At 38.7% G+C, this 22,002-nt stretch overlaps 2 protein-coding genes across 2 annotated transcripts in view; both read left to right on the top strand.

Moving 5' to 3' along the window:
- The window catches only part of LOC110385656 (uncharacterized), a 78,794-nt gene extending 69,283 nt beyond the window's left edge, over positions 1-9,511 (top strand). The window contains exons 3-7 of the mRNA XM_021349672.3: positions 5,064-5,218; positions 6,610-6,700; positions 8,370-8,516; positions 9,081-9,200; positions 9,274-9,511. Coding sequence (XP_021205347.1) covers positions 5,187-5,218; positions 6,610-6,700; positions 8,370-8,516; positions 9,081-9,200; positions 9,274-9,498 — 615 coding nt within the window. The 5' untranslated portion in view covers positions 5,064-5,186 and the 3' untranslated portion in view covers positions 9,499-9,511. The remainder of the gene's footprint in view (positions 1-5,063; positions 5,219-6,609; positions 6,701-8,369; positions 8,517-9,080; positions 9,201-9,273) is intronic.
- A 6,064-nt stretch (positions 9,512-15,575) lies between these two features.
- On the top strand, positions 15,576-20,270 carry LOC134200280 (uncharacterized). The gene is made up of 2 exons (XM_062672827.1): positions 15,576-15,706; positions 16,017-20,270. The coding sequence occupies exon 2, from the start codon at positions 17,235-17,237 to the stop codon at positions 20,073-20,075; it is 2,841 nt and encodes a 946-aa protein (XP_062528811.1). The 5' UTR covers positions 15,576-15,706; positions 16,017-17,234; the 3' UTR covers positions 20,076-20,270.
- Positions 20,271-22,002: the final 1,732 nt, after the last annotated feature.

Here is a 22,002-nt window from a genome sequence, read left to right as displayed (position 1 = left end):
GATTTATTATTTATTAAAAACTAGCTGACCCGGCAGACTTCGTAGTGCCTCAATCGAAAAATAAATGACCTAAACTTTTGTATACAATAAACTTAAAACAAACAAAAGGAATCCGTCCGATGGGGAACACGTCAAAGGAAAAACAAAATTATTATTTTTATTTAATTCCGAGGATTTTCATTTTTATCTACCTTTTAAACCTTCTCTGGACTTCCACAAATAATTCAAGACCAAAATTAGCCAAATCGGTCCTGCCGTTCTCGAGTTTTAGCGAGACTAACGAACAGCAATTCATTTTTATATATATAGATATAAAAAAATTATAAAATTGCATATTCTCCAAGCTAAATCCTCGGCAAGCTAAATCGATAAGAATTTCAGTTCCCTAGGCGATCGGGAATTGCCTTACAAAATCACTGCAAAAATATGTCGATTTTTTGTGTAGTTTTTCATTGCTAAACTTTTTAAGGTCTAGACCCTCAGCTCGCGAATAAAACGCGCATTAAGGAACTCCGTTCCAATAACTTCATATAGTAAAATCAAACCAGCACACTACATTAACTAAAACTTCAATCTAACTGGTAGGAATATGGCGGGCCGTAAGATTGCCGATCGAAGTAAGAAAAGCTCTTTTTTTTTAATTGCTTAGATGGGTGGACCAGCTCACAGACCACCTGGTGTGAAGTGGTTACTGGAGCCCATAGACATCTACAACATAAAATGCGCCACCCACCTTGAGATATAAGTTCTAAGGTCTCAGTATAGTTACAGCGGCTGCCCCGCCCTTCAAACCGAAACGCATTACTGCTTCACGGCAGAAATAGGCAGGGTGGTGGTACCTATCCGCGCGGACTCACAAGAGGTCCTACCACCATAAAAACCAAACTAATCGAAATTAATCAGAAGAAAACTATATCATTCACACACACACTATAAATTCATTCGCCATACATACTATAAATTCCCAAGCTACATAGCGTACAAACACTAGAGACACTCCCAGATATATATAACCTTAAAAAGGAAGTCAACGTTACAACCCACATAAAACCCGACGATTTATTACTTTCCTTCCTATTATTAATCCAGAACCTTCGAATATGTAAATAGGTGTACGTCGAAATAAAATTTTGCGTCGGCCAAGAGCCTGGGCTCTTTAGTCACCTTAAATGGCTTTCAACCATGTATTTCCTTCGATTTTCACGAATTGTAAACATAATTCAAGCTACTTTTACTATTTAATCTCATATTTGTTTGTCATTGTATTATTTCCCAAATTTTCGAAACAACTGATAACTGATTGGTGGTATTATACGTATATTTGAAGACGTGTAACCATCCTATAACACGGTTGGTACGTTCCGACAAAGTCCCGTGTTGTGCGAAACCGCGTTATATGAGACTAGAAGCTAGTACAAATAAATAATAGTTTGAAAAAACTAAAAAAATACGCTTTTATAGAAAATCCAACTAAAGAATAGAAAAGAAATTTTGTGCAATATGAATTTCGTAGATATGGCGTTGCAAATACTCTGACAGCGACAGATCTTCCGGTCACCGTCCTCGTCGAACCCTACGCATGCGACGAAGGGCTCGACGAGCGAATTAACCATAACATAACAACCAGACTCTCGGCACCACCCCTAGAATGGCCAAACGACGGGTCGTCATGGACCATGGCAACGCTCGACACCCGAGCTCCCTAGTACCACTACACACATTTCCATAATTATATCACGTACAATCCGATATAAAACAGCGGTTTCTGAGGAATTAACTTCTGTATGAACTTCCTGTACGTTGTCTCCTAAGCGCTAGCATTTTCCCTAAACATGTCATTACGGATTCTCCCGATCCATTAACGGTGCTTTTAGATACCTCAAGCACCGATCACTGTCCTCGCCGAATCCGCCGCTTGCGACGAATGGTTCGACGAGTAAATTAACCCACAGACACAGCCCACTGAGTTTCTCGCCGCATTTTCTCAATGGTTCGCGATTCCGATCCGGTGGTATATTCTACGAAGCACTGCTCTTGGTAGGGCCAGTGTTAGCACCACTCCGGTTTGAGCCCCGTGAGCTCACCTACACGTTAGGGCGAAGCTGAAATAGCCTCCCAAGGCTATCAGCATAGGTAGGAAAAAAAATACGGATCTTTAACAAAGCTTCTCTTTGCATTTTCCAAACGCAGACTCAACACGTGCATTGTTTGCATTTGCATTTGAGTATTTTACACAACATTCAAAACCCCTAATTCGTGCTATCAAATATACGTTAACAGTATTTGAGAAGATTGTATTTTTTTATTCTACGTATTAACATGTTTAGCGTATGAGTTAATATGTCAGATTGTAAGTTCATAGATATGCGCTATTTATTTATTTATCATCAGATACTTTGTTACTTTTAAGTTGAGAAATAAATATATTTTTTTTTCTAAATACTGGTTTACTTGGTTATCACTTATGAGTGGTACAATATTTGATGGGACTATATTATTTCATGAGTTACATACATACCTATATGAGACTATCTTACTGGTGGTAGAACCTCTTGTGAGTCCGCACGGGTAGGTACCACCACCCTGCCTATTTCTGCCGTGAAGCAGTAATGCGTTTCGGTTTGAAGGGTGGGGCAGCCATTGTAACTATACTGAAACCTTAGAACTTATATTTCAAGGTGGGTGGCGTATTTACGTTGTATGGGCTCCAGGAACCACTTAACACCAGGTGAGCTATGAGCTCGTCCACCCATCTAAGCAATAAATAAAAAAAATCTTACTTCGTATTGGTTCGATACATTGTAACCTAACTAATGCATGTTAAGCTAAATTGAATCGGCACACATATTTGTATGGATATATATTTCATAAAATGTCTATTCTTATTTTTATTGGTGATGGTTGGTTTGGAAAGAAGCTTTTGAGCCGGTATGGGAACATAATCCTGCTGGTTTCCACCGTGAAACCGTCGTGCATTCCAGTTGAAAGGGCGGGGCGACCGTTGTTCTGTCCAATTGAGAGTGAGTCCACATGTCTCAAGGTGGGTTCACATTCTTTATGAGTCATAATAATAATTGCTAGACCGTCACACTCACAACTTATGTGTTTTCCACTTATAAAATCTTCCCGAAGCCATTATGTGTTTAACTCATAAACGAAATATATCATTGGCTACAGTCAGGATGCGAGCAGTTTTAAAATGAAACAAAGCAAGAAACAAAACACAAACAATAAACGTATTTACGATTTAAAAAAGAGTCTAAATAAAACATTTGTTTTATGACTTCGAAATGTGAATTTCAACATTTTAAATTCGCGTACGTAAATTGAATTCTGTGATATATTTTATAATTTAAACGTATATTTGTTTTGTTTTCACGCGGTCGGTACACGCGGACAATGCACGTTGCGTAACAGCGAGTGAAATACACAGTTATAAGAATGTTTCCCATCTGAAGCTGATGTTTCTGTAGCTATGTGCGTGCTTACTTTCCTGCTCATTGTTTTGGTGAGGGAAACGAGCTCCCTGAACACTGATGAGGTACTGTTCACTAGAAAACGGTTATAGTAACTATTTATATATAACTTCAATAGACAAACAAAGCAAGTGTAGGATTAGATGAAACATCTCCGGATATCTTTTGCTTTAAAAAACACAAGTCTCCTCGCGTGAAGTACTTACTGCTTACTTTGACTTCATACAGAAGAAAACTGTTCGGATTGTTGACAATTCCATTCTCAAGAGAAATTTTGATTCTCTCTGTGATTTGTACAGTATGTTCCATGGGGAATACTTTGAGGAATTGCTTGAGATGATCCCATCATCTCGTATTTGCCGCCGCACCCCCCACCATCGGAGTAAAGTTCGTCCATACTACCTAGAAACCGCTGCGTTCATCCACAATGCGTTTCCAGAGATTTTTTTTGCCACGTACCCTCCGGCTTTGGAATGAGCTCCCCTCCACGGTGTTTCCCGAGCACTATGACATATCCTTCTTCAAACGAGTCTTACTTAGAGCACTTAGCGGTGGGCAGCCTCTTAGCTCTGTCACTGGAATTGCCAAAGTCCATGAGTGATGGCAAACACTCATCACCACGTGGGCCGTAAACTCATCTGCCTAAAAGAGCAATAACTAAACCCATTGGTAACGGGTGGTAGCAGCCTCGTTCTTACATCAGCCTTGCCAACATATACAACTCATCACAGATCATAACTTGAAATGCTTCGTTGATGTAGTATTTTCTTCAGTATTAGCAAGCATTGGACATAATTAAAACTTCTTTTACTTAGATCTAGCACAACATCATTCGTCCTTGACCACAAGAAATGTAAAGTATTTGAAAAGTCGAAAATATATAATATAATGACAATAACCGTTGCATTAGACACCTTTGGTTCTAGCACTAGGAGTAGGGACCCCGGTAACTGTACTCGTCTAACTCGGCAAAGAGTTCGAAGTGCAACCTAACCTAAACATCAGTCCGCTGAGTTTCTCGCCGGATCTTCTCAGCGAGTCGCGATTCCGATACGGTAGTAGATTCATTCGCGAAGCAGCTACTCTTGAGTTGTTAGATCTCCTTTGGAGGCACTCGGGTAGTTGTTAACAAATCCCACCCCTCGTGGCTGAGCCCGTGCTCTCCCACCTGCCCTGATAAAACTGGAAAGGCCTCCGGGCCACCAGTAATCTCTCAAACATAAAAAAAATATAAAAAAACGTGAGATTAAACCATATTATTGTTTACTAGCGACCCGCCCTCGCTTCGCTTCGGAAACTGTAATTTATTATTGATTTCTCCACTATTTAATGGATGTTATTATACATACAAACCTTCCTCTTCAATCACTTTATCTATTAAAAAAAACCGCATCAAAATCCGTTGCGTAGTTTTAAAGATTTAAGCATACATAGGGACAGACAGATATAGGGACAGAGAAAGCGACTTTGTTTTATACTATGTAGTGATATTTTGATAATACCGATTCATAATATGCATGACAAATAAATAATTAATTATTAACCACGAATATACATACGGTATACGGAACACACTTGTCATTTCAGAAAAACTTTCAAGACAATCGTCGTCTGTCTAAAGCGATAGTAGAAGCCCTGCAAGACTCGAAGTTCAACGAGGAGATATTGTTCGATCTAAAAAAGGAGAACCAGATCTACTTAAACCGCACCATGTCGCTTGTCATCAAATACATTGTGAAACGGTTAGCTTGTGTCCGCAGTGCGCAGTGTTTAATCATAATATAGTAATAAATAATATAGTATTTAACGGTATATAATCTATTTACTGGTGGTAGGACGTCTTGTGGGTCCGCACCACCACCACCCAGCCTATTTCTGCCGCGAAGCAGTAATGCGTTTCGGTTTGAAGGGTGGGGCAGCCGTTGTAACTATACTTACCTTAGAACTCGTATTTCAAGGTGGGTGGTGACATTTACGCTGTCTATGGGTAGGTAACCAGTTAACACCAGGTGGGCCGTGAGCCCGTCCACCCACCTAACCAATAAAAAAAAGATTTATTGTGTTTGTATTTTCTTTAATAATGTATTATTAATAATACACCGCCACATAACTGCTGTAGAATTTCTCTAAATTAAACGGTTGCCTGGTAGAAATCGCTTTTAGCGATAAGACCGCGTATTGTACAAATGTATCTACTTGTTGACTGTTTTTATAATGTTGTGTTTTGGTGTGCAATAAAATTATATATTCTCTCTCTCTCTCTCTCTCTCTCTCTCTCTCTCTCTCTCTCTCTCTTAGTGTGAGGCCATATGTTAGTAGTTTTTTTGCTATAAGTAGCTTATGCACAGACGAGCTGGCCTCCCGCCAGGCATGAACTGGCCACTGGAGCACATAGGCATCATAACGCGAATACCGCTACTGAGCTCGAAATCCAGTTGAAAACTCAATTGAAAACTCATTGTAGAACAAAAAAGTGCTTTTCGGAAAATCATATATTTCATTGACAGCGGCTTTGTTGAGCCTCGTGCACTGCAAGCGACGAGACTATTTACCATCAAATGGATCGTATGCACATCCGTCTACAATGGCAATTTATAATAATGTTACGCCGGTAAGAGAACACCATCTATCGCCGAATAATCGAACGAATATCGAAGGATCTAGTAGCACCTAGAACGCTCGAGAAGTACAACGCCACCTATTGTCAGAGAGCGGAAAATACTACTCTTTAGTAGGAATGTTTGGAATGTAGTATGTTTGGAATATTCTCAATTATTCTAGGGATGTGGTGTCGACTATAAAACCGTTGCAGGGATGGCACGCAGTTAGTCAGTTATCGGAACTACTCGAAGAGAAACAACGAACGGGTCACCTGAAGCGAAGCGGAACAAGCGAATTGAGAATTTTAAAGTGTTTTTTGAGTGTTTTAAAGTGTTTGTGAAGTGTTTAAGTGTTGAATAGAGTTTTAACTTGTAATTCAGTAGAATTTTATTTATCCCGAACCCCAGCGCGTAACAATAAAAAAAGATGACCTGTAATGACCTTCTGCCATTTGGAATTAAAGCCCATGTCTGCTTCGCGATCGAATATGTCAGTATCTTCCTTTTAACTTATTATCTTCTTACGCTTCCAGTGAAGTGGACAGCTACCGGTCAAGAAGGACTGACGCCATCAGCCGTCGCATATATTCATCGCTCATAATGAAACTCATTGATATCGCCAAGGTATGCTTCGATATTCTTTTAGTACGCAGGCCTTTTAAATGTCAACCCTCGCTTTGTTTATAATAATAATTCACATTATAATATGTCAATATTAAATTACAAATACGTAATATAGAAAAGAAAAAAAGAGAAACAAAGAATAATAATAAACAAATAGGCCTTCTCATCTAAGATTATAATATTATTACTGTTTATTTATATTTATTTAAAATCTTACTAATTACACATTAGTTAAAAAAAAAAGATATTAAAATTACATTTTATTAAATACTATATAAAAATAGATTGCCGCTGATGGCGGTGTCTACGACACAAGCCACCGGTGGTTAGGAGTACAGAGTGAGAAACCTCCTCACAATGCGCGTAGTATCGACGATAGCTGCTTCCTGTATTAGGCCCCTAACCCAGCTGGATAACGAAAGTTTCTTAAGATATTGATCGAAACTTTTCGCTATCAAACCGTGTACCGACACAACTATTGGAACAATGATGGTTGAATCACCCTGCCACATGGCAGTAGTGGGCCATATTATTGTTATTTTTATTTATTTATTGTTAAAACATTATTTATAAGTATTACTTACGAATTCTACCTCATACTTATTTATCTAAGAGGTTTTTTTTATTATCTTCTTTCAAAAACATGCTAATTCTCATAGCGACAACAGCATACATATAAAAGTTCCTACCACCAGTTAAAATCGAATTGAATCACGCTTATGGCCTCTATTAAAGAAGTCAAGGTTTAATATCGAAAGTTTTTTCGTACTCCATTAAAAAATATATGTAGACGGAACAAAGCATATTATTAAAATGAAATAGCGACACATTTGGTAAAAATGCTTCCATAAAATAAATCAAGGCTTAATCTGAGGGTAGCCGTGCAAGCATAACATCTGAGACCCGTGGCAGATTCATTGGATAGAACCTCAGTAAAAATCGTTATGTTGTAAATTAGTTTTAATTAACTGAATTAATAACCCAACAATATTACTAATACTGTATGTGTTTAAGTTAAAAATGGATGGATTTTAAAATTCAGCTACCCCCTTATGAATGCCTTTTAATCTTAATAATTTATTCAAATTTCTAAAATCATCTTTAGTTTTATCTAAGTTTAGCAGATTTTAAGTACTTCCTAAAAAATTAAGTTATTTTACTAAATTTTCGTTACAAATGTTACATTAGTGTAACACGCGGCTCCTCATACTGGAGAGCCGCGGCATATTGCCAGCTCTGCTACCCTGTAGTTAGCACTAAGCTGCTGTACAACACAACCTGAATCCCACCTAAATATCAAAACCCTGTCTATTTCTGGCCGCAAAGTAAGCATGTTCTCCGGCTTGAAGAGTGGCACTATTGCCTATATAGGCAGAAGAGCACAGGGCCCACCTGATGATGAATGGTTACCGTCGCTCATAGACATCAGCAATGCCAGGGGCAAAGCCAAGACGCTGCTTACCGCTTAATACTGGTATGAAGGAGGACATTTGTCATAGCGCTCGGGAAGCACCGTGGGGAGCTAGTTCCAAAGTCGGATGGTACATGACAAAATAACACAATTGTGACTAAGTCCTTACATCTCAAAGTGGCCGATTCGGTAATCGCTTAGCAGTTTCCCTTGACCTCCTACGATCATCTGTGCTTTAAAAAAAGTAAATGATTACAGGACCTGCCCCGCAACACGAGTGCCCTCGGTCGCATCGACACAGCGCACAAGTACTACATGGCCGTCGAGAGCCGCGACATGCACGACGTTATGGCGGACATGCAGGTTTTCCACGCGTGCACACGGCTGTACGACATTATGTTCACGGTACCGGCAATAAGGCTTATTATTGACCGTTTTAGAGAACTTAAACAGCTCTGTTGTTATTATAATGTACCTAATTAAGACTTCGAATGAGTCATGAGCCAACACGTCGAACCTATAGTTAACAAATTTTTATTACTGCTTTGGACTGGTTTTAGAAACAAAAAAATCCATATTCAAGCTTTGCCGAATTTTCTCCGAAAAGACCCGACAGGTAATGTCATATTTTCTCCAAACAAACCCAAATAAAAAAGGTTTCATTTTTTCCAAATATCATGTCTTATTTCCTCCCAACAGGCCCAGACAATAATGTTTCATTTCCTCCAAACAGGCCCAATCAATAATGTCTCAATTCCTCCAAGCAGGCCCAAACAATAATGTCTCATTTCCTCCAAACAGGCCCAAACCATAATGTTTTATTTCCTCCAAACAGGCCCAGACACTGTCTCATTTCCTCCAAACAGGCCCAGACAACAATATCTCATTTTCTCCAAACAGGCCCAATCAATAATGTCTCGTTTTTTCTCAAAACAGACCCAAACAATAATACCTCGTTTTCTCAAACAGGCTCCGAAAATATTGTCACAGTTAGGAAACCTGGATGATCTGACACCGCGGCTATTAGTGAGGAAGCTCAATGAGATGGAGGTTAAGCCTATACATCTTGGAATAGCATTACTCGTACAGGTACCGCTTACAAAACAAGTAGCAATATTTTATAACTCAATATCATTATAAAAACTTTTTATTGTTTCGCCAGTACCACCTGCGGAACGCCGTGAACTTCGCCATCCGTTCTGATGCTTTAACAGTGCTGTTGACGAAGCCCCAGCAGGTTGGTGCTCAAGTCGTGGAGATGCTCAAAGCCGTGGCTGCGCGGCTCTTGCCCATCGCAGAACTTCTGGACGTGCATATAGCCCACTCCAGCTCCGTGTTCAGAGACACCAGCCCCGATTCTTGGTTGGGCATTGTTAATAATAAATAATTTGATTACTGAACGATTTTTTACATTTGTTTACTACGGGGATTTCACTAAAATATTTTGTTGAACTATTAGTATTTTAATTTTAATCAATTATAATTTAACCTTCAAGAAAGGTCAACTTCAGGAAATAAGTACTTAGCATGTATTCACGAAAAATTGTCATGACAATGCCATTAATAAAAACGAAACCCGTAAGAAATATTAATATGCCTAATTGGTATCCTATCCATTTGGGACTTATTAGTTACCAAAGACTGTAGAATTTACAACATGAATGCTTTTTAACCACGTATTGCATAGTAAAGTATTTAATAGTGTAATTTATTTACCAGCATTCAATTTACAGAAAAATACTACACAAATATTCATAGTAAACTAAATCAACAGTGGAAACTAGAGTTGGAAATTGATCAACAATTAAATTTAAAAAAAAAACATACGAATCTGTAAACAATCGTGGGCAATTTTATTTGCAGCGACAAAAACCTAAATTCCAGTCGTATTGCGGTGGGAGACACGTGCTTCATAAAATATGTTCCTTTAATATAAGTCAGACGCGTACGTGCTACATATACATAGGGTACAGGACTGTTTCGAAGTATTTACAAGCTAAAATAAGTGCTTTTTAAATGTGTAGAGGGAAATGAAACGGTAGCACCATATGCGGCCTCAAAAAAGACTGCACGACTAGTGATAACCTAAAGGACTGTGTGAAATAACCCCGTTATACAGGATTAAAGTTCATATCCCTGGTATTTGGAGCCACTGCGTTCGTTCACAGTGCTTTTCCAGGATATTCTATCCAACTGGGGGATGTACCTATCTGCTCAGTGCTTCCTGAGCGCTTTCACACCTTCGATCCTCAATACCAAAAAAAACACATTGAATTATCGTGCTAGCTAACAAAAGAGATCTCGAAAACGCCAGACCTACATTATAGGAAAAAATCTTTTTCGCAACCTTACAGCAGGTATGGGTGAGTAAGAGTTGCAGAAAGTACACACAGGTTCTATCTAGTCTAGCGGCCCGAGGTTATGCCGTCTAAGTGAGAGGATGATCTTGACCAACGAGAGGTGGTGACGTCAATTTGTGCGAATCGACGTTACCGGCTTACGCCCTGACCCAGAGATGTTTGGGGAAAAGCGACGAGCTTGCATTGTGTAGTCGAGTTTCCACATATCCACCTCACAGCTTACATAGTACTTAGTGCGAGTATCTTAACGTTCTCGATAGCGTAAAAGTTAACTCAAATTTCTATGCAGTTGGAACAGCGCCCCTAGCGGCAAACGTAGACAAACGTTCCAACTCCTTACAAATTTGAGTTAACTTTTACGCTATCGACAACGTTAAAAAACTCGCACTAAGCACACAGTCCGCACAGATACACAATAAGCTTTAACTACTCTTCGAAGCGACATTAAAAGCGCCCGAAATACAATGTGCTATAGCAGAGTTTGTAGTAGTAACACAAGTATTATTTTGCATGAAGCAGTCAATAAAAAAAACATTCGTGTCAGACGCGTTTTCACTCCGGCAAGAGGCCATTATATTACAACAGCCATTGTAACCTACAATACAAACAATAATACATTCGTAAAAGTCCCAAACAAACCAAAACGACCTCCAAATAAAACAAAAATATGAATACGGCTAAATCGAACCTGAATTACAATCGACATTGTTAGTTTAGAGAAATATCGCTACGAGCTCCGGTAAAATTCGAAGCGCACGTACCGGTGTACTACAAACTGTTTTATGGATAGGTCAATAGCACGGGACGCACTCCATCAGCTGAAGGTCTGGCCGTTCACGACTTATGGATGGGATTACAAAGATTTAAAAGTAGCTTGAAGTGACTACCGTCTTTACTGAGCTCACAGACCGCTTGTCGCATATAATAATGTGTTTTTCCAACCTCAGTAGGTCATAAATAAATAATAAACAAAACTATTTATTAAAACAAGCAAAATAATTATAGATATTGCAAATTTTAATTTAAGCACTAAAATTTATTTGGGGCACCCTTAGCAAGATTTAAATTGTTAAATAATAAAGGAATAACATCGTTGAATAAAAATTAAACCCGAAAAATTATAATTTGCGTAATTACTGTGGTAGGACCTCTTGTGAGTCCACGCGGGTAGGTACCATCACCCCGCCTATTTCTGCCGTGAAGTAGTAATGCGTTTCGGTTTGAAGGGGTGGGGCAGCCGTTGTAACTATACTGAGACCTTAAAACTTATATCTTAAGGTGGGTAGCGCATTTACGTTGTAGATGTCTACATCTATGGGCTCCAGTAACCACTTAACACCAAGTGGGCCATGAGCTCGTCCATCAATCTAGGCCAGCCAGCCTTTCCCACAGTAGGTGATAACGCCCCCTTGTGGGTGCTGCAGGGCTAAAGGGGGGCGGTAAGAGACCCAGAAAAAAAATGGGGGCGCTGTGTAGAGGCTAAGGAGGCGATTTGTAATTTCATCTAGATGGATTCTTAGACACCGACTGAGCTCTCGATATAGCGGTTTTTAAGTAGGTGAAAAAATGGGGGCGCTAGAAAATAATTTATTCTCGAAGTGGGCAGTAGACAAAATAAGTTTGAGAACCTCTGACCTAACCCATAAAAAAAAAATCTACGAAAATATTTAAGGAGCTAAAACACGAAACGTTGTTACACAACGAGTCAATCAGTCTTCAGACATGACGCTTCCATCGATCGCACATCTTTAAGGGTAGGGTCGAACCTTATCACGAAAACATTTAGGGTTAAGAGCCTCACAAATTGCCATTAAATAATATTCCGCAGCGTTAAACAGGCTGATAATGAAGCCCGGTCGATGGTAAGCGGCCGTATAATGTCAAGGTATCGGGTTAAGGCAGTTTTCGAGGTTATCTTTGCGTATCTTAGAAAAAATTGGGATTATAGGTATTAGATGACGTGGCATATTTAGTAACGGAAAATTCCGTGTATTTCGATAAAATTTAGTTTCGTATCATCAGGGCAAAATGACTACCTACTTTGAAATTCGTTGCTGAATAATTTATTTGATATTAATTATAATGCAAAAAATAATGAATTTCCAAACCGAAATTTATTTATTATTATATGGGTGTTTTAAAATTAGTATAAAAATTACGTATTCAATAAAGTCACTTGAATGGAAGCATGGTTTTTTTTAATACGAAATTAGAATATTAATAAAGTTTTTGCTAGTAATTCGTTAGGTTATTCTAAAAATGTGTACTAAAAAATTATCTAAACCTACCAAAACAAACGGCGCAGTTATCTTTGAAGATCAGTAGATCGAAATCTTAGCGCTCCAGAAAAATACCTTACGTCGGATATCTCTAAGGTTCCTGCGCTTTACAACATTCATAAATCAATTATGACCTCCGCATACACCATTCGAAGGTAATCCTCGTATTTTTCCCAACAAATAAGACTTCAAAGATTTATGCTTGCTGAGTGGGGCTGGTCCCTCGAGCCACACGCCGATTACAACCAGAGCCCATCTTGTGCGATGACTATAGCCGTGATGTTCTGAATCGTCGGAATTTTTGTCAAAATCGAATCCGTTTTCTGATTTCATTCATTTGTATTTTTAATTCGCAATTATTTATTGATAACTTCGTAAACTTCGTGACTTATGCTTCTTATTCTTTTAGTGATATTAGTTTTTTTTAAGATTTTTAGCCTGTAATATTAAAATAATAAACAAAACTTTTTTGGGATAAAAGTGAAGATAAATCCTCTCAAAACAATACAAAGTAGCTTTATATTTGCAAGGACCAACACATGCGCATTCCCCAACATACGTTTGGACTTGACCAAAAATGTGCTAAGCATTTCTCCCCAAATTGTTGCCAACCTAAGAGAAATGGCGTTTAATTTTCCGAAAAACTTGGATAAATCCTAACGGTTCGTTCAACGTAAGTTGGCATCGCAGCACCGTGGGAACAAAGGATATAAAAAGTCCAAGCTCTTATATCACGGTTTTATGGGCTTACTGGCCTTCGGCGGTTTTAAAAGTCGTCAAGGATTACCCACCTTAAAATGTAGGATCAACGCCGACCACAACGAATGCGCGGACCTTAATAAATCCCGGAAGTTTACTCTCGATATTTTAACTTCATAAGCTATGTGTGCTTTTTATACAGAATGTGTTTTACGATACTGCAGATCCATCGATTACTTGAAGTTACTTTATGAGGGTTTAGTCTACGCATACATGTATTTTATAATATAGATAATCATAGTACGTAGAAAACGTGATCCTAGAGTGAGACAGAGGTATCGATAATACCATAATCCATATTCAAATGCATAACTAATTTGTGAAATAGATTATACACTCTGCACAATATTAGGGTATGGGAAAGAATGTCTGTCGAATCAAAACAAAGCTAAAACGATCTGTAAGCTCCTAGTTGAGAAAAAAAACTTCAGAGGTGTCAAGGGACACCCGGATGGAACGAAGTTCCTTTCGATTAAAAGTTATAATAATAAATTACGGCATTATGAAGAAGAAAAAAACAATACTTTGAACTAAATTACTATTGTTGTAACGCTATCTCGAGAAAATGTACTCATTACGCGGACCAATCGGATACGAGCAATGTCACGCGATAAGCGCCTACACGTTGATTGGTCAGAATGACGGATCTAAAAAGTGTCGTGACAACTTTTCGTAAGAATTTTTTCCGTCTAGCCCCCTTTCACAACGCGCGATAAGGAACTTCGTTTCAAAAAACAATTTTAATTTCATGATCATAATAGGTAGAGACTTTGTTCTTTCTAAACTATTATAATCTTGCGGGTTAATCTCACGTGTGTCTATAGTTATCATATTTTTTCCGTCTCATTAAAGTCAATTGCACCTCAGGCAGCCGTGATCACGAAAATTATAAAGTTTTCAAAACGTCATATTTCCGGTCTCCGAAATTAAGCTTAAAAAAAGCTCTAGCTATAAGAACTCGTGTTAAACCGAAGAAAATACTAAATATTTGAACCGTAAAAGTACTGATAAACCTGTATTAAAAATCTGACCTTAACAAAATTACGTTTTTACGTTTTTTACACATGATTTTGGACCCCTTCAAAACGTTGGATTAACTCGAAATTTGGCATACTTATCAAATATCGATAACAATTCAGTAATAGACAGTTAGACCTGTTCCTTACTAGGATAATGAGGATTAGCGATTTTTTTTAAAAGATATGATCAAAATGATAATCCTTCTACCCATGTCTGTCAATAAAATATTTAAAACTATTGACACCACGCACCGCACGCTTTTTTTACAATAAATTTTTAGTTGGATTTTCTATAAAAGCGTCTTTTTTTAGTTAGTAAAACTATTCTTTTTTGTTTGTGATATCTAAGTGTGAACGGTAAAATTAGTATAACACCGTTTTTCTCCGTTCATTCACAGATACTTCTGTATACGCGCTGACGTGTGTAGTGCCTATTATATTATAAACTAAAATTAACTATTAGTTTGTATACGAAACTCCACAATGTGATAGAATTTTAGTATTGTGACAAACTCGTGCCTGCCCCACTCATAGATAAAGGTGTTTTGAAAATTAAGCGAATTGCATTGTGATATTTTCTACACTGTCTACTGCATGGAAGGATTTTTAGTGTATACTTAATTATAGTATAATATAATAGTATACAATTATAGTATAATAGTATACAAATTAAATCCTAAATGTACGGAAAGGTACAACACACTATAGCTATAACCAGGCACTGCTGAACTGATATACAGTATACAAAAAAAGGCTACTAATATCCAGGTCAAGTGTACAACAACCGAACGTCAGAGCAAAATTAATATGGATGAGTATACACACGCATACACACACATGAGTGCTCGCTCCATACGGTCTGTCGAAGGCTTATATCATACGGAGGTCTTATGTACGTTTTAGAAGAAAAACGGATGTCAAAAATTTTGAAACTCATATTGTAAGACTCGGATTCCAAAGCCAGAAAATAAATACCACAGATTGCAATAGTTCACTTAATTCTGTATTGCTTTATTTGTAACTCTACTTGTACAATCTTTAGATTAACGCGCGCGGGGCGTGTAGCGGACGCGGCTTAAGTGATAACACAAATTATTTTAAAATTAAATATCAGCAGTTTGAATATAAAAACAGTGAAGCCTTATTGTTTGTGGGACAAGTGTCTAGTGACATTGTTTGTGACAATTATTGAAGTGAAACTTCCTTATCGGCGTTGGAAAAAAATTTACCGTCACATTTTTCGGTTACGCGTCACATTTTTCCGTTACGCGCCATCTGTTTTGTATTCATGTCTATGATAATAAAATCCTTTTGTTTAAACTTTATCTAATTTAACTTTTTTGTATTCATGTCTATGATAATAAAATCCTTTTGTTTAAACTTTATCTAATTTAACTTTATTTAACCAATTTCTAGAAAGTTGCATGTAGATCATTTTTCGAAAAATAAGGCCATAAACAAGTTTCACTTCTTACGTGTGTACACTAGTACACGCACACATTTTTTATTGTTGATTTTGGCTGGTTTTTCGACTCCTATTATGTGAGAAACTTTTATCAAACTGAATTTGACTTGACCCGGCTGCTTTTGTTCTGTGAATGGTACAATAGTGAGTGGGATCCATCAAGAAGACGACAAACCGGACATATTTTGGAAGATTTTGCAATTTGGGACTATGAAACAAAAGGTTTTTATTTTATTTAAAAAAATAATAATAATTTGAGTGGGTACAAATTTGCTAACTCTCATACCCACATTACTGTTAATTTACGGAATGGCTCGAGTATATAGAAGCAATATTTCGTCAACTAATCGTGTGCACTTCATGGCTTAGCGGTTGACGTCGCGGCGTAGATGACAGAAGGTTGAGAGTTCGATCCTACCTAAGGCGGAAGTTTAAAGGGCGCTACATTATACTTTTTTTTTTTTTTTTTTTTTAGGTTTTATTGTGGACGTAATTTTATTGTAACGTTATAGATATAAAAAATATATATATTGGATAATTGATACTATTTAATTATTATTTGTGGAATTAGTTTTATTTTATTAGCCTGTATGACATTTTATGTAATCTTGATGTTAATTAATATTCTTTGTGCTATCCCACCTTTGTGGATTTGTTAGATAGGTATTCAAATAATTTTTTTTGTATGTTGTTTTTATAATTTAATTTTGTTTTATTATGAATGAATGTACTTATACTTCTTTTTTTTTATTTTATTTTTTTTAAGATTTTAGTGTGGACGTCATTTTATTGTAACGTTATAGATATAAAAAAAAAATTGGATAATTGATACTATTTAATTATTATTTGTGGAATTAGTTTTATTTTATTAGCCTGTATGACATTTTATGTAATCTTGATGTTAATTAATATTCTTTGTGCTATCCCACCTTTGTGGATTTGTTAGATAGGTATTCAAATAATTTTTTTGTATGTTGTTTTTATAATTTAATTTTGTTTTATTATGAATGAATGTACTTATCGTTTTTTTTTTTTTTTTTTTTAAATACTTTTTAATTATTATTATTTTTTTATTTATTTACTTTTTACTTTTGCAAATGCCAAAATTATTTACCTACTTTTGTCTTATTTTTTGTGCAATTGACGAAACTGCTGGTGGATAATATTAAATGATAAATTGAATTTTGTTGTTATTAATGTTATATAACATATTTTATAATTATTTATAACGATTTTAAATAATGAATAGTCCCACAAGGGCAACATGCCCTCATTGTCCGGGTTCCACACGCCTTTTTGTGGTGCCCCGGGGTCTAAATGTGCATATTTCTCATATGCATAAAGACAGCCAGATACAGCCGTCGATACTGCCTCGGGTGCCGTGTGCTGTAACTGCTGATGCTCATTCACAAACCCAGAGTGTTATCCATACTCTGGACGATTTGGCATCTTACAAAAATAAAATTCCTGTGCTTAAGCACATCCCTAAGGGGGCCAGGAATTTAGTCGCAGGAAAGCTCAGAGTGATTATGGACGGCTGCATAAACAATAACGGTGTGGCGGACTGGGTTTCCTTGTTGTCATTTTCTTACACGACTCTGAGAATTCCAGATCGAGGTGACCCCCGTTCGCTTACTGCAAAGGTTAAGGAGAATGCAAACAATAATAGCCCGTATTTTTTAGAGGACTTCAAACACAAGCCACGATCCATTGTCAAAAGAATCGAAGCCAAGGATCATGAGGGTGATTTGCGTGGAGCTGTCCGTCTTTTAGTGTCGGAGGATTCTTTAGCACCTTTTAACGATGAGACCTTAAGCGCATTACGTGATAAACATCCTACTCCTTTTCGTCCCTTATCATTGCCGCCAGCGCCTGATTCTAGTTGCCCTTTTTTGACTGTCAACTCGGAGGATGTTGCAGACGCAATTAGTTCCTTTTATAGCGGCTCTGCACCTGGCCTTGATGGTTTACGTCCAAACCATTTAAAGGAGCTCATTTCCCCTTCCGCCGGTGAAAATGGTGTTCGTCTATTGCACTCAATTACAGACTTATGCAATTTCATACTAAGAGGTACGGTTAATGTACAGGTGTGTCCTTATTTGTACGGAGGTAGCTTATGCGCTCTAACTAAGAAGGACGGCGGTGTGAGACCAATTGCGGTGGGGTCTGTGCTGCGTCGTCTCGCTGCCAAGCTTGGGTGTCGGTCTGTAAGGAATGAAATGGCCTCGTACTTGCAGCCCCACCAGCTGGGCTTCGGGACTGCTCTTGGGTGTGAGGCCGCCATTCATGCTACCCGTGCATTTGCTATGAGCAGGGAGAGCTGTAACAGTGCAATTGTAAAGCTTGATATAAGGAATGCTTTTAATAGCTTAGAGACAGATATAATTTTAAATGAAATCAAGGAAAAGATTCCGGCTTTATACCCATTCTTGTATCAGTGTTACAGCTCTTCCAGCAAGTTATTCTTTATGGAATCTTCCATTGACTCAGAGGTAGGTGCCCAGCAGGGCGATCCTCTTGGCCCATTAATTTTTAGTCTTGCTATCCACAGCATTATAAAGACCGTCAAGTCACCTTTAAACCTATGGTATTTAGATGACGGCACAATAGGTGGTCCCCCAGATTCCGTGCTAGACGACATCAGACTTTTATTTCCGAAGTTGCGAGATGTCGGCTTGGAGGTTAATACTGGGAAATGTGAGGTATACTTTTCTACTGAAGTATCAGCAAGCGTAGTTAATGATTTTCAGGAGTTGGTTCCAGGTATCAAAGTTTTGAATAAAAGTAATTTCATTTTGCTTGGTACTCCAATATTTCAGGATGGAGTTCCAAGTTCTCTGGAAATAAAAAGGCAGTTATTGTCGTCATTGCGCGGCAACCTATTGAGCTTATCATCTCACGTGGCTCTCGTCTTGCTTCGTTGTTGCTTTTCGATGCCTCGTTTGACGTATTTGGTGAGAACTTGTCCAACGTGGCTTTTCACTCAAGATGTGGCCCAGCTTGATGCTTTGTTGAGGGATACACTGGAGGCTATTTTAAACGTAAGCTTGGATGACAGACAATGGTGCCAGGCTGTTTTACCTATACGTCATGGCGGCCTGGGGGTGCGACAGATGGAGCGTACTGGGCTCGCTGCTTTCCTGGCTTCGTGTTATGGAGTTGTAGACTTTGTTGCTAAGTTACTGGGTACGAATGGTGATGGATCTACGATTCCGTTTGCGAGCGAGGCTTTGGCGGCTTGGGGCCTTTTATGTCCGAATGAGGCGCTCCCGGTGAACAGGAGCTCGCAGAGGTGTTGGGATGATGTGCTGTGCAAGCTGACTTTGTCAACTTTGCTAGGAGACGCCGCTGGAGTTGAATTAGCGCGCCTGAAAGCGGTCTCCAGTCCGGAATCTGGTGCTTGGTTGCAAGCATTGCCTTCACCACAGCTGGGGACACTTCTTGATAATAATTCATTGAGAGTGGCCACAGCTTTGAGACTCGGTTGCAGCATTTGCGAGCCTCATCGATGTGTCTGTGGTAGTATGGTGGATGCCGCCGGGCTGCATGGACTGAGTTGTGTTAGATCGGCTGGCCGCTTCCCGAGACACCATGCACTTAATGATATTATTCGACGTGCTTTGGTCTCCGCAAATATCCCGTGTGTGTTGGAACCACCAGGCCTCAGCAGGTCGGATGGTAAGAGGCCGGATGGTTTGACTCTGATTCCTTGGGAAAAGGGACGCTGCTTGTTATGGGACGCAACCTGTAGCTGTACGTACGCGGCGTGTCATTTATCTGGGACCCGACAATGTGCGGGCTTTGCTGCTGAGGCGTCGGCTAAAACGAAGCATGCCAAGTACGATGCTCTGAAATCTACATACCTGTTTGTTCCAGTGGCAGTGGAAACGACGGGTGTGTGGAGTTCGGAGGCCAAAAAGTTTATTGCCGCAATTGGCCACCGCCTCAGAGGGCAAGGCCACGATCCTCGGTCTGGGTCGTACCTGGTTCAGAGATTATCCATTGCCATACAGCGTGGCAATGCTGCTAGCGTAATGGGTACTTTCGGGCCGGGTGCGATCCAGAGTGGCTTGTTTGACTAGCCGATGCCTACGCGCGCATTGCTGTTAGCGTGGACCTTTATGTTACATATGACGACGCTCGCAGCTGAAAGTAAGTATTGTACTTTTTGACGAAGCATGTTGCTGATAACTTTATTTCTGTAATCTGACGAAGCATGTTGCGGATAATAACATGTACTTTTAGGTTAGGAATATTGTGTTCTTTTTTTTTATAATAAATAATTAAATTTAAAAAATCTTTAGATATCTGATATCTCAATACTGAATACACTGCTTTCTGTTCCGTTTTTTCAGACTACCGCCTTTTTTAAAATGTCACGTCCCCACTACTGCCATCGCTCCCACCATCAGTGTTGCTATTTGGATATCCGATAATTGCCATAACTTTAACATGGTCCATTTTTTTATTCTTTTTTTTTTCATTATAATATTGGCGTCTGCTTCTAGGAACCTCCCCGAACAGAGCACGAACGAGATAACTGTAGTTCCGGCAGGAAACAATCACGGATTAGAAGTGTCGAATTGTCATCACTCTCTTAATCTGCTCCCAGTCACCTGGGGTCAGCGCAACATGTTCTTTCATACTCCTCTATCATATACCATTTCTTTGTTCTCTCCTCTCTTACACATGTCGTCTTTCACGTAAACCATCCATTTTTTCTTAGGTCAACCTCTTCCGAGCTCTCTTACTTACGCCACTCATGTGTACAAAAAGTAATTAGATGTCTCTATTTCCAGGTAATCAATTCACAGTATCTCTATAAATACATGCTAATGTAAGATTTCGTTGACTATGTTTCAAAGTAAGCGGCAAAATTTAATTGACTGTGATCGCTTAGTACCAGGCGATCTGTGAATTCGTTTGTCTATTTAGAGATATAAACCAATCATGATTCACCGGCGGATTGTTTTCTGTAATGCGGACTATTAGTGAAAGACAAGATTCTTCGATTGGGATTTTATATTTTACCGTGTACCTACTCTTTGTATGATATTCTGTAACCTGACTAAAATTGGGACATCCGGCATGACTATTTCTATCGCATAGCAGTCATGGACTTTGCTTTTGAGGATATTACCACCGTCCTAACACAATATTGAAATGATTATCCCCGCTTATAACTTTTTTTTTATTACCCTTGTAGGCAGACGAGCATATGGCCCAACTGATGGTGAGTAGTTACCGTTGCCCATAGACTTCATCAATGCCAGGGGTAGACCCCAGCCGCTGCCTAATACCAGATGCTTAATACCTATATAATACATGTCCTTCTTCAAACGAGGCTTACGAACCGTAGTATTAAACGGTAGGCAGCGGCTTGGCTTTGCCCCTGGCATTGCTGACGTCCATGAGCGACGGTAACCACTCACCATCAGGTGGGCCGTATGCTCGTCTGCCTATACAGCAATAAAAAATAAATAAATAAAAAGTCAGCGGTGGCTAACGATTTGGTTGTTGACATTGTTGACGTCCATGACCCTCGCTCAATCACTTACCATCAGGTTGACCGTATGCTCGTCTGCTTACAAGAGCAATAAAAATATAAATAATAAAGTAAAATAAAACGTTGAATTATTTAGTTTGTCTAAGTTCAGAACAGTCGTGCAGTAAATAAAGAAAAGCCCAAAACTTCGTATCTTCCGTTAAAGCTTGAGTGTTGTTAAAAGTTCAGGATGCCGGGATCTATCAAGTTTTCATAAGTCTTGGATGTGATGGAAAGATCGGATTTTATCGGAGTAAATGAATATGGAAAAAGAAAGCTCTCTTTGTTTGCTGAGTGCCCGTTTTTCTGTTAATCATGTAAGTCTTCCCACCCTTTTTTTATTGCTTAGATGGGTAGACGAGCACACAGCCCACTGGCTTAAAGTGGTTACTGGAGCCCATGGACATCTACAATGTAAATGCTGCCACCCACCTTGAGATATGAGTTCTAAGGTCTCAGTATAG

The sequence above is a fragment of the Bombyx mori genome, chromosome 15 (genome assembly GCF_030269925.1).
Source record: "Bombyx mori chromosome 15, ASM3026992v2".
NCBI classification, from domain to species: domain Eukaryota; kingdom Metazoa; phylum Arthropoda; class Insecta; order Lepidoptera; family Bombycidae; genus Bombyx; species Bombyx mori.
This window is presented reverse-complemented; position numbering and strand designations above follow the sequence as displayed.